At 47.7% G+C, this 12,295-nt stretch overlaps 1 protein-coding gene across 1 annotated transcript; it reads left to right on the top strand.

Annotated features, from left to right (window-relative positions):
* Positions 1 to 8,469: 8,469 nt before the first annotated feature.
* Positions 8,470 to 10,960, top strand: EI90DRAFT_3010825 (Aspartate/glutamate/uridylate kinase; the record flags this gene model as incomplete). Its single annotated transcript, XM_039056408.1, has 7 exons — positions 8,470 to 8,527; positions 8,592 to 8,779; positions 8,903 to 9,013; positions 9,095 to 9,190; positions 9,298 to 9,472; positions 9,561 to 10,776; positions 10,873 to 10,960. 7 exons carry the CDS (start codon positions 8,470 to 8,472, stop codon positions 10,958 to 10,960), a joined length of 1,932 nt encoding a protein of 643 aa, XP_038923884.1.
* Positions 10,961 to 12,295: the final 1,335 nt, after the last annotated feature.

The raw sequence follows: 12,295 nt of genomic DNA, 5'->3' as shown, positions 1-12,295 counted from the left end.
TCGCATCGGACCTACTATGTAATACAGTATATACTGTGCAATACTTACAGTTCAAACCTCCCTGCATTCCTTTCCTCTGATCCGATCCTTCCATCGAAGCGATCATTGGTGGACGAATATATCATCCCTCCACGCCTCCATTTTCTCTGTCATCCAGTTTCGGGTCCTCCGTACTATCGTCCACACGCTTTATTTTCATTTTCATCTTCGTCGTCGTCAATGACCAGTCATCCGAGTAAGGACCATGATCCCATATATATCTCCAACATCCCAATGGTCGTCCGTCCCGGAAGGGTCACCATACGTCGTTCCTCCATCCGAATCCCTCGTCTTCTTGTTATCCGCGTTACTGCTCTAGAGGATGAATGGGACGTCGTGGTTGCAGTGGTTGTACGAGAGGTAGCGGCAGCAGGCCAACGAACTTGAAAGCGCTTAAGGAAAAGACGAAAAAGAGTTGAAACACGCGAATGGTGCATGCATGGTGGAAAGTTGAGTGACGGCTGCCACTCTCTTTCTCATGTACCTGATGGACGGATCGAAATGGTGCTTGCATGTCGGGGGATCGCAGAGCACATTGTTATTGTTTCTGCAGTATCTCCAACCTCGGTACTTCAGCAAGTTCTGAGGAGCTCAATACTGGTGGTTTGTGATTATCTGTCCCGATTACTTATCTCGTGTGACGCCTAGTCTCCCATGCATGCCGGAATTCACCCGTCAATCCTGGATCAGAGGTAATTCCGTACTATCTACAGGAAATTTTGGAACGAGCAGATCGCTTGTTTATAATTTACCTGGATCAGCACCGTCTTTCGCTACATCTTTCGCTACATGAGGGAGACCGACAAGGACCCTATGAGGACACTAGAGAGAGACTGCTCGCCAAAGGATCTGCAGTTTCTGCTAGGATAGGAGATGGATCGCTTGTATTCGAACAACCCTGAAGGAGAAATGTGCTTGGAAGGATGAAGATTTTTTTGCACACACACGAGTACTACCCAGTTGCAATGGGAGCTATCTTCGTACTTGTACAACCGCCTCTGACTGTCACAGCTTGGGAGGCGGCGATTTCGTCACCGTTCCTGAAATCTTCTTGGTCTCCTATATATATATATATACGCTGACTGAACTCGAGCACACCTTTCCTCTCACTCCGATTTGCACCTTACACCGATCCTTCCGCGAATGCTATGGTGGATCGGATGGAGAACGCTAGTATAGAGTTGCCCTGCGATGTACCGAGCTAAATTCTGAATCAGGATCTTTGCTTCTGTAGAGGGCCTAGCTAGGACTGCATGATTGAGAAACTTGGTCCAGACGAGTATGAAACTATTCCTTCAAGAACACAAGTTATCCGATCCGAGCAAGTTGCCTCATCACCACAATATTGTTCATCACTTCAGGACTCACCCCTCGCAGGTGCTACTTATATGCACATGCCGACCAACAAACATGCTTACTACTATATATATACGCTCCCCCCCAACCTTTGTTTCTGCGGACTTCGTGTCCCTACACTCCGGAATTGGCTCAACACTGTATGTTTCCGCTCTTTTCCAAACTTACAACAGCACAAGCACTTGGAGGCGCGCTCCCATTTTCACCGAGGGAAGCTCTTATCCTCGTGGATTGTTAGACTAGGAATTCACCTTTCCCAGGTTACGTAAGTATTCCCGTTCAAAGTTGGTTTGCATGTGGCAGAGAGTAAACCCTGCGTCCACAATGCACATCCAAGCCGCAATATAATAATATACCTTGTGACCAGAAGAAATGCTTTTGCGTCCGTACATATGCCAAGCCGCTATCGGACTGAACAACACAGCCCCCCTCCTTATATGCACCTCTGGACAAGTCGAAAAGGCAGATTTCGTTCGCCCCCCCCCCCTCTTCTCTTCTTCCCGGTTGGACTGCAGAAAACCATAACCCCCCCTCACAGACCTGCTTCCGGCATCACACTGAAAAGGGCCTTCTATGCACGCCAAAGACTTTTCATACCCTTCTTCGATGTGCAACGTTGTGACCTCGATCAATGATATTATCCCCGTTTATTTTACCAAGATGATCGTGGCGGTGTTGAGTAGTACTGGTGGTGGTTGTTTCCAAATGCGGAACCAACAGACAGACTCTCAGTACTTGAAATCGACGGGGGTACATCTTGGTTTCGAGATAATATTAATTGTTCTGCATTGAATTTTTGTAAGGCAGGAGTAGAGGGGAATGGACGTGTTTTCTGCAGAAGAGCCCATGCATGGCCGTCGGAATTCGGTTTGAGGCGGTTACTTTTTTTTTTGGAGCACTATTCTTTACGGTATATATATGTATAATATTGCTTTTCTTCCTCCGCCGTCCCCCCCCATCCCAGAAGAGGATTAGCTCGTACGACCTTGGTGCACTGCATGCATGGACCTGGGGGTGGGGGTGTATCTGAACACCTCCGCGCTCAAGTTCTCCTGAATGAAAGTGTCCCGGGCGGGGGGGGGGGGCGTTTACTCTGGGGGGCTTTTGAAAATTCGGTGCGGCTGGGGGAAGGGGCATCATTCACGTCATCTGGAGGGGTGTTTGTTGTCAGAGAGGACTTGGAGTTAACTTGCTGGTTTTTAATTTTTTTTTAGGGCCTCAGGTTCAATTAATGCTCAGTCTTGCCACTATTAATATTCGGTTCCTCTCAGCAATATTTTGGTTCGCCCGCAAGGGTCCACAGCGTGATAACAGTATACTAGTACTTGCATTTTCTCCTAATTGAATTGTCGTGCCATGTAAAGGCCAAGTTATTTTGCGCAAATATATATATCGGGCTTTATCGGTCAACGCGGGACCCTGCAATGCTGCACTTGTTGAAGTGAAAACTATGAAACACGACCCCTTTGTGGTCTAACCTATCACCTGGCTGTACTATCGTAGGAAGCATACGGGTGGCGCTTCGATGGAATGAATGAGGTAAGATGCATCACACGTGTATTCTCAAACTCGTTATATAGTTTTTCGGATTTCAAAGTAGGTGCCTAGCTTATCCGGTGCTTCGACGTTTTCAATCTCGTGGTAGAGCGTTTACTAGGTGATATATATATAGCCACCACATCGATTAATTCGCCCATATTCCGCCAATGATCACCAGTTGGGTGGTCTGCTGATGTTTGTATATCTGCGCAATTAAGTAAGTAAGACGGCAGGGAATGCCACCTCTGCCAAGAGTGAGAGAATTGTGGGTGCCAGATGTTAATTAATTGGTGACGCCGCGGAGAATTAATATAACTTTCTGTGGTGACATTGCGCCCACACACACACATCGCCGTTGGTAATCTCGTGAGAGTGATTTGCCGCCAGCCGCTACTATCGGGACTATCGGGACTATCGGACGATTTTCCCCCGTTCAGAATCAAACCCTTACTCGACATTGTCTGAACCGGCCCCACCCTAAGGTTGTATCGCATATGCATTCTCCATACAATCCAGCGAGCCACCATAGCCTCTAATTGTATCACACCCAAAACGTAGGAGAGTCCCTTATGTTGGAGGAACCATGTGCTATGGGAGGCCGGACGAGTTTTCGTACAGCCACATTCCCACATCCGGGTGAGGAACTCGCCCGGACAGCCACATTCCCGCGGTAGCGTGACTACTTAGTCACAACACCTTTTCTCTTTTATATTATTTCGGACTAATCCGTGCCAGGCCACGGACATATTCATTCATTTGAATTCATTTCCTTTTCCCTCAGTTCTTCACGCATATTGGCTGAGACTGAGGTTAGTTAGTTACATTCCCTCATTGCTTTATCATTGTAACTTATATTATGTATATTACCTCTAGTCATTACTCATAGGTAATATATCTAGTTCTTCACGCATATTGGCTGAGACTGAGTCATTACTCATAGTCCAGCTCCGAGATCATAAGTCGCTCATCAACAGGTTATGAGCCCAGAGCGCTCAAAGATCTCAAACCAAAGAACTCCCGCTTCGGATTCCAATATGGACTATAACGCTTTTGATTGCATTACTAGAAACTCCGGATCACTCAGACATGATGGTTCAAATTGGGAGTTTTGGAAGTATCGCATGGAGCTCATACTAAAGAAGCGGAAATTGCTTACTCTCGCGGAAGGAGAAAGGAAGCGGCCAGACCCTACCATCCCTGACAACACTGCTTCAACATCTTTACCTCCTCAATCACCGCTTGATCAATGGGATGATGCCAACGCGACTATTCTACACATAATTACAAAGTCCGTTGATGACCAAATAAAGTCCCAACTGAAGGGACTAACATCGGCAGCCGAAGCTTGGAGCCGATTAACAACCCATTTCAAAACTCGCACCCATTCCACTACCAGCCATACCACACAATCCCCTATTCCATCTCAGGATAATTCACGGACTTCAATGAAGTCGCCCCTGAGTCATAAACCGAAGTCAGCCAACTCCACGTCAAAATCTTCCGAGAGGCCGAAGTGCCTAAATTGTCGAAAATTCGGACATGTGGTGGAAGTATGTTGGGCTGAAGGGGGTGGAGCTGAAGGAGTCAGCTCAAAGAGGAAGAAGTCGAAGGGACAGGGAACTGGTGAAAGGTCCGAAGGATTAGCCTGGACAACAAGACAAGATTGGAAACAACCTAAGACTCACCAAACCTACACTGCACACTTGGATGAGGACGCTCTCCGCACTCGCAGGAGTTCCCGACATATCCATTTCATCATCGACTCCGGAGCATCGTCACATATGACAAATGATGCATCCCATTATTCCTCTTTCCATAAACTCGAAACCCCGACTCTGATATGGGTAGCCGATAATCGTTTTATTGAGGCCAGCGGCATCGGAAATATCATTGGAAAAGTCCACCTGAATGGGAGAGACAAATCGATAACATTCCGCAACGTTTTATATGCACCAGAACTCCGGGATCCCCTGCTATCGACCACCAAGCTTTGTGATGCGGGGATAAACACGATTTTCAACAAGGAGGGTGCAACGTTGATCCGATATAGAAAACCGCTAGCAAAGGCAAGCAGAAGTGGGAATATATGTCCACTATTGGTGGATGTCGGAAAAGCTGAACTTGCGCACTCAGCTTCAGACAGCGATGCCGAGTTTACCCAAACTGGCAATATCGAACATGCGCAGGTGAAGGTCGATTCTAGGGAAGGGGGAATATGGAAATGGCGAGTAGGTGATAAACCTATGGGCATCGCAGGATGTCAGAGTGGTGATTTAAGGGGGAATAAAGGTGCAAAAGTTGGGTACAACACACCGCAAATCACCAAACCGACCAAAACTCGCCTATCTGTCCATCACAAATCATCCCAATCGACATCCGGGGCTTGCGCGAAGCAGCCCATCACCTCAGAGAGCTTTCCCCATCGATTGAATCGCTCGAACTCCAGTAAATCGTCCGTTACCTCGGATGTTGGTCCTAAAGTGGAATTGGGCGGAAATAGCCCAAAGGACCATTCGGATTTGATGCGAGAGGCTTGCATGATGCAGCCTATGACCACTGGTTCTACCCCCCGTCGTCCTAATCGCCAGAACCAAAGAAAAATGTCCAGTGGGTCAGACACAGATACCGGAGTGGACTCAAGCCCGAAGTATGCAAGACATTTCCCCGAAACATCTTCAACGGCATCTTCAGTGGGCGAAATCGAAATGAGTCCTTCCATGGGCGATATGAATGAGGACGACAAGCCGTTATTGTCACCCCCAACGGCAAAGAACAGCGATGAAGTTTTGCCATCGGCTGTAGACTCGCGGCCTGATGATATTGAGCGAATGGAAGAGAATGTGAATGAGTGGAAGAGAGGGATATGGATATGGGAAGGAGTAGAGAGAGAATCTAAGGGCGTTAGAAGACGTCAGAATGGCGATTTAGAGGGGGATAAAGGTGCTGAGATTCATGAGAGTGAAATAAGCGCACCGGAAATCACCAAATCGACGAAAACTCGCCCATCCAACCTCCAAATTCCATCAAAATTGATGCCAAGCGCTCGCGCGAATCAGCGCATCACTACAACATCCAGTTCGCATCGACAAAGCTGCTCAGACGCGAGTAAATCATCCACTAGTTTGGATGTTGGTCCCAGAACGAAATCGGGCGAAAATGGCCCAGAGGACCACTTAAACACACTAGATTCGACGCGACAGGCTAGTACAATGGAGCCTGAGACTAACAAGTCCATCCACCGTCGATTGGATCGCAAGAGGCGATCAAGTTCGTCTGTCATTTTGGATAAAAGTTGCGGGGCAGATTCAAGCGCGGGCCTATCGGACTCATCTGAAGTGCCGAAACCGAGGCTAAGAGCGTGCACAAAACAGCCCATCGCCATAGATCTCAGACACCATCGATTCTATCGCCAGAAACCCAAGGAGTCCTCAAGTGGATGTTGTGAAAACCCAAAAATGGACTCAAGCGCGAAGTGCCAAAGTCATTCCTCAACGGAAATCGAAATGGCAACTTCAGTGGGCGCTAAAGGCGATGATGGCGAGCTATTTGGCACATCCTTGACGGCGAAAGACAGCGATGATGATATTCCATCGGCTGTAGAACCGCTGCCTGACCACAGCGAGAGAATGAGGCAATTTGCTGCCTCGGATTGGTTTGACGAGATTCTCGAAGGATATGGAATTGGAAAGGAAAGAGAGGGAACCGACGGCGAAGATGAAGCGGGAATGAGCCCTAAGGATGAGGGTTATGGTCAGAATGATGACGCTTCAAGGGGGAAATTAGAGGTTAATGAAGGCAAGGTCGCACCTGTGCCAACCTCGTGGAATCGCCATATTCATCCCACAACAAATACTCTGATCCCTGATCAGGATCGATCTCCCACATTCACTCCATTATCCAAACCATTCCAAACATCCGGATCGACAGCGATGATGCCGGATCCGCGAACACTGGCTTGCCAAGTCAACGGCAGCCTGCCCATCCGCCCCTATCCAATCCCGAAAGAGAAATCGACGTCGTACTTGAAGGGAAGGGCCATGAAGGCCAAGGATCTATCAGAGGATGATCATTCAGTGGGCGAAGAAATCATGGATGGAGCGAAATTGACACACCGATTGACAAGAGACAAGAAACCCGCACCGCATACAACCGGAGACCCTCAGAGTCGTCGAGGGGAGACAAGATTGAGGGAAACCTCAAACCGGGGAGCAAAGATCGTCGAGATCAATGCGGAATGTCGATCGAAAACACCGATCAGTGCGCGAATGCGCAAGGGCCGAATTAGATTTGCTGAAAAGCAGAATCAGTAGGCCGATCCACGGGGATAACAGCTTAAGGCTGTTTGAGGGTGAATGAAGATGCTCACCGATTTCAAACCCCGTTTTACCTTTTATCTTGCTTATTGTTGTTTCTTTGACAACGCCTCACATCGGACTTGTGTGATCTGGGCATCCATTTTTTGGATAGCAGGATTTAGACTCATTGCTAACGATGACTCCAGAGGAGCCATTGGAGGCTGGGGAAACTCACCTGGACTAGTTCCAGTGGGCGCACACGTAGTGGGCGTGTTGGAGGAACCATGTGCTATGGGAGGCCGGACGAGTTTTCGTACAGCCACATTCCCACATCCGGGTGAGGAACTCGCCCGGACAGCCACATTCCCGCGGTAGCGTGACTACTTAGTCACAACACCTTTTCTCTTTTATATTATTTCGGACTAATCCGTGCCAGGCCACGGACATATTCATTCATTTGAATTCATTTCCTTTTCCCTCAGTTCTTCACGCATATTGGCTGAGACTGAGGTTAGTTAGTTACATTCCCTCATTGCTTTATCATTGTAACTTATATTATGTATATTACCTCTAGTCATTACTCATAGGTAATATATCTAGTTCTTCACGCATATTGGCTGAGACTGAGTCATTACTCATAGTCCAGCTCCGAGATCATAAGTCGCTCATCAACACCTTATCGAGTCTATTTTCCCTAGCTAGCAGATACTGGATGATCCTTTAGCAATTGTCCCGATTTGGAGCTCAGACCAGTGCCCTCGTCTCTCATGAGTAACTGTTCATGGAAGGAACGAACGACCATCTGAGTTATAACCAAGTTCGCGTCTGAATAAAATAAGAGATTAGCAACGAGTACTATAGGATGTGTCTACCTCTCCCAAACCTGTATGTTCCTCACGCGCGGTACGCACAACCACTGCGTCAGATCCATTGTTGTGTGATTATATAGCTTCCATGACGTAATTGATCGTCTTTCTTATCCCTATCCCATGTCTATACTATGGCTGGGGTTGGTCAACCGCAGTGCGAGATCGAATGGTAGCAGAGCAATGCCTAGACCTCCCAAAGCCGAAGCTGAAAGTCATTTAGCCTGCCCAAATTAAAGCTCCATCCATCCGGGGGCACAGACGCAGACCTAGTTGCATGTATGGCGATCGATCGATTTCATAAATTACATTCTTGTTGTCGCTTGTGGCTATGATACCAAAGAAATTTCCTCCCACTTACTTTGAGCCAACCCATGCCACCAAAAGCCAAACCCTCTAGCAAGACCGTCTTGACGGTCGTCATTAAGCTTGGTATGTGTGTGCCATACTCATACTCCTCTCGCGTTTCTTACTAAACGTTTCAAATAAAATTTAGGTACCTCTTCCATCGTTCATGAAATCACCCATCAGCCACTGTTATCTACGTTATCTTCCATAGTCGAGACGGTAATAAGACTACGGGGTGCTGGTCATAAAGTTGTGCTCGTGTCTTCTGGAGCGATCGGTGTAGGGTTAAAACGGATGGAATTGCCAGCTCGACCTAAAAGCTTGTCGGGGAAACAGGTGAGCGTGCGCGTTATGACTTGAATTCCAAACCTTGAACTTATGGCTCTTTTTTTTGTTTTTTGTTTTTGTTTTTGTTTTTGGTGTTTGGTTGCTGAACGACTTGGGGGAGTTTTCGTTTAGGCTTTGGCAGCGATCGGACAAGGTCGTCTTATCGCTCTATGGGATAACCTGTTCAGTCAATTGGGACAACCGATCGCTCAGGTGTTATTGACACGAGGGGATCTATCTGATGTCAGTTGCTTTCAAAAGTTTTTCTTTCTTTTTTTTCTCTCTCTCTTCACTATGATAAACTTATTGGGAAATTTGAGCCAGAGGACTCGCTACCTGAACGCGGTCAATACTCTTACGGAATTGTTAACTATGGGTGTCGTCCCCATCATCAACGAAAATGACACCATCTCCGTCAGCGTAAGTGGTAGTAGTAGTTTAGATGCCAGTTGTTTTGTTTGTTTGGTTAGATCTTGACTAAGGAATAATCCATCCCCCCACCCACCCCCTCTACCTTTATTCGATAGGAAATTCGGTTTGGTGACAATGACACACTGTCCGCGATTGCAGCATCGATGATCCATGCCGACTACTTGTTCCTATTGACGGACGTCGATTCGCTGTACACCTCAAATCCGCGCAAAGATCCAGACGCACGAGCCATAGATGTTGTATCGTCTGTCCACGAAATCCGATCACAAGGTGATTATTATTTTTTATTTTTTATTTTTTATACTCCTGCTAACAATACCCGTGATGATGGCGTTGAACCCCCCCTTCCCACTTCCAGTTAGCACTGCGACCTTGGGTTCGAAATTAGGGACGGGAGGTATGGAGACTAAACTCATCGCTGCGGAAATTGCTACGGGAGCAGGCGTCGCTACCGTGATCACTTCGAGCAGACATCCCGAAAACATATTCGGAATCATCGAGTACATCGCCGCCGCCGCCGCCGCCGCCGCCACTCACTGGTCACCATCGCATCTTTTACTACGTCAGTCGAATTCAGGAACGTCAACCCCTGATTCCTGTTCCTCTGGTGGTGGTGGTGGTGGTGGAAGTGGAACTGAGACCCCACCATCAATGCATTCCACTTGGAACAACGCCGCGCAACCAAAAAAAAAGTCAAAGTCAAAGTCAAAGTCAAACTCTGACAGTACTCGGCCTCCTCATACCTTGTTCGTGCCTTCCGTCTTACCGCTAAAGGATCTCAAACAGTGGACTTCCTACACGCTCACTCCCTCAGGATCGGTGATCATCGACGAAGGAGCACACAGACATCTTTCTAAAAGGGAAGCTGGTGGGAGACTTCTTTCGGTGGGTGTGGTGGGAGTTGAAGGGGTCTTTGCATCTGGTCAAGCTGTGCGAATCGTCGTTCGTCGTAAGAAACAACAACAGGATTCCTCGAGTAGTAGGAGTGAGAGTGAGAGTGAGAACGAGAACGAGAGCGAGAGGGTCGATAGGAAAAGTCCATTTAAGCTCGTCGTTGATCAGCGTAACAACATTGAAGAAGAGTCGGGAAGCAGCAACGCGAATACCCCCAGTCCTCCTCCCATTACGCAACCTAACACTCCCGTCCTTCTCCCACAGAGTCTTACCTCTTCCATTTCTTCAATAGACCCACTATCTCGATCGACGTCGCTCACATCACCCACTGGTTCCTCCAGTACTACTATTTCATCATCATCATCATCTACAACCACTCATCAGCAGCACTGGCACCACCACCACCACCACCACCATTCGTACATTCATCCCACTGCCACTACTACGCCCGTCATCGATGTCCCTCCCGCTATTCCTGAAATGGTGGAAGAAGAGTCGTGGTCGTCGGTCACGTTCAGCAATAATAATAATAATAAGAACCCGTCAACGACGAGTTTAACGAAGTTGTCGTTGGAAGAGAAGAATAAAGCGGAAAAGGATGGATGGGAAGATGTCGAGGTTGGGCGTGGGTTGGCCAACTATAACGCTCTGGAGATTCAAAAGATAAGAGGAAAGAAGAGGTGAGCTAGTTGATTTTTTTTTGACGAAAGGCTGGAGAGTGGGTTGCCGTTTCTGATGAGATCTTTCTCCCTCCCTTTGTCCCCTTGTCATCGAAGTTCCGATGTGGCGAGGGTGCTAGGATATGCCGATTCGGAATATGTTGTGGAAAACATTACTATTCGGGACGCTTATAAGCTGCGCTGAGTGTTAGGTTAGGAGTGTTTTTTTGGTCACATTTTGTACAAGCGCACTGGTTGGCGCGTGCGCCACCGTTCTGAGTGGAAATATTTCGAGAAATCTCACATTTTCAATGCACTCCTCCGTCCGCACTCTCCTCGAGAGTGCGTACTTACGAAGTGGTCTTAGTGGACATCGGTATGACGATCTGTCAACTCTGTCAACCGGTTGGCATGAATTTCAACCTAAGACCGTGCCAATTCCATATATGGTAATATCTACTATATATAAAGAGCGCGGACACGCTCCACGAATCGCGAATGCCGATTGGTTGGAGCGAGGTCTCACACACTCTCATTGGATGAAGGCGCTTACTTCAGCTCCCATTTGGGATGCACTCGCTTAGCTCATCGCCCCTTTAGGGCTCTTCCTCACCCATTTTGGTTCTGCTTGCTTAGATCATCACCGATTTGGGATCCGGTCGCTTAAGTCATCGCCTGTTTGGGGCCAGCCAGCTAGCTTATCTCATCTCCGGTTGTGTTTGAGTTTCCTGACCGGCCCACATGCGTCATCTATCTCATCGATGCGCACTTCTTCACATGCCGCTCCAACCTCTTCACCTAATCTGTTGTCTAGAATGCGACATCGCAATGATGCGACTATCGATCCTGATTGACGACGACAAGCCCAGCATGGCTAATGTTGTACACTCTGCACTGCTACCTTGAGTCTAACATGGCGAACACACTCCACATCCGTTTGTAAACCGTGCCCATTCTTCCTAACGTTGTACGCTCCCGGAGTACTGCACAATTCAAAGGTTTCGCGGAGTGTGAAACATGATGATAAAAGAAATCCCATGTACCCACCTTTTTACGACTGTCTGAGTCGTCGTTGAGGGGCGAGATTTTCATCTGATGTGAGGTCATGTCAAGCCCTGAAAGTGCGCTCTAAAGCCATGGAATGATATAGGTATATACCACGGATGCGAGACAAGTGAACACAACCGGAATGACGCTGGGTGCCCGGCCAGCCAATGAGAGAGCAAGAACGTGTTTCAATGCACTGTTGAGACTCTGTACATTGAACGATTCCAGGGGGTTGTGTCGTCGCAATCATTGGATAAGTGTGTCGACCAAGGTATAACCTGGCCGTTAGGTGACGTGTCAAATGAAAGAAAACAAAGTCAAAGTGTCAATGAGCACGGGTGTCAATAGTAGTTGGATGGAAGGTAAAAAACTTGGCCGCATTCATCGTGAACAAATCGATGTCAAAACATACCACTTAGCCGAAAGAAAGCCGATCTGTTCTGAACACGCACAGGAGACTCTCCAACACTGATGAAAGTCAATCGAATTCCAT

This window comes from Cantharellus anzutake, assembly GCF_015039405.1.
Source record: "Cantharellus anzutake strain C23 chromosome Unknown EI90scaffold_1, whole genome shotgun sequence".
NCBI lineage: Eukaryota > Fungi > Basidiomycota > Agaricomycetes > Cantharellales > Hydnaceae > Cantharellus > Cantharellus anzutake.
This window is presented reverse-complemented; position numbering and strand designations above follow the sequence as displayed.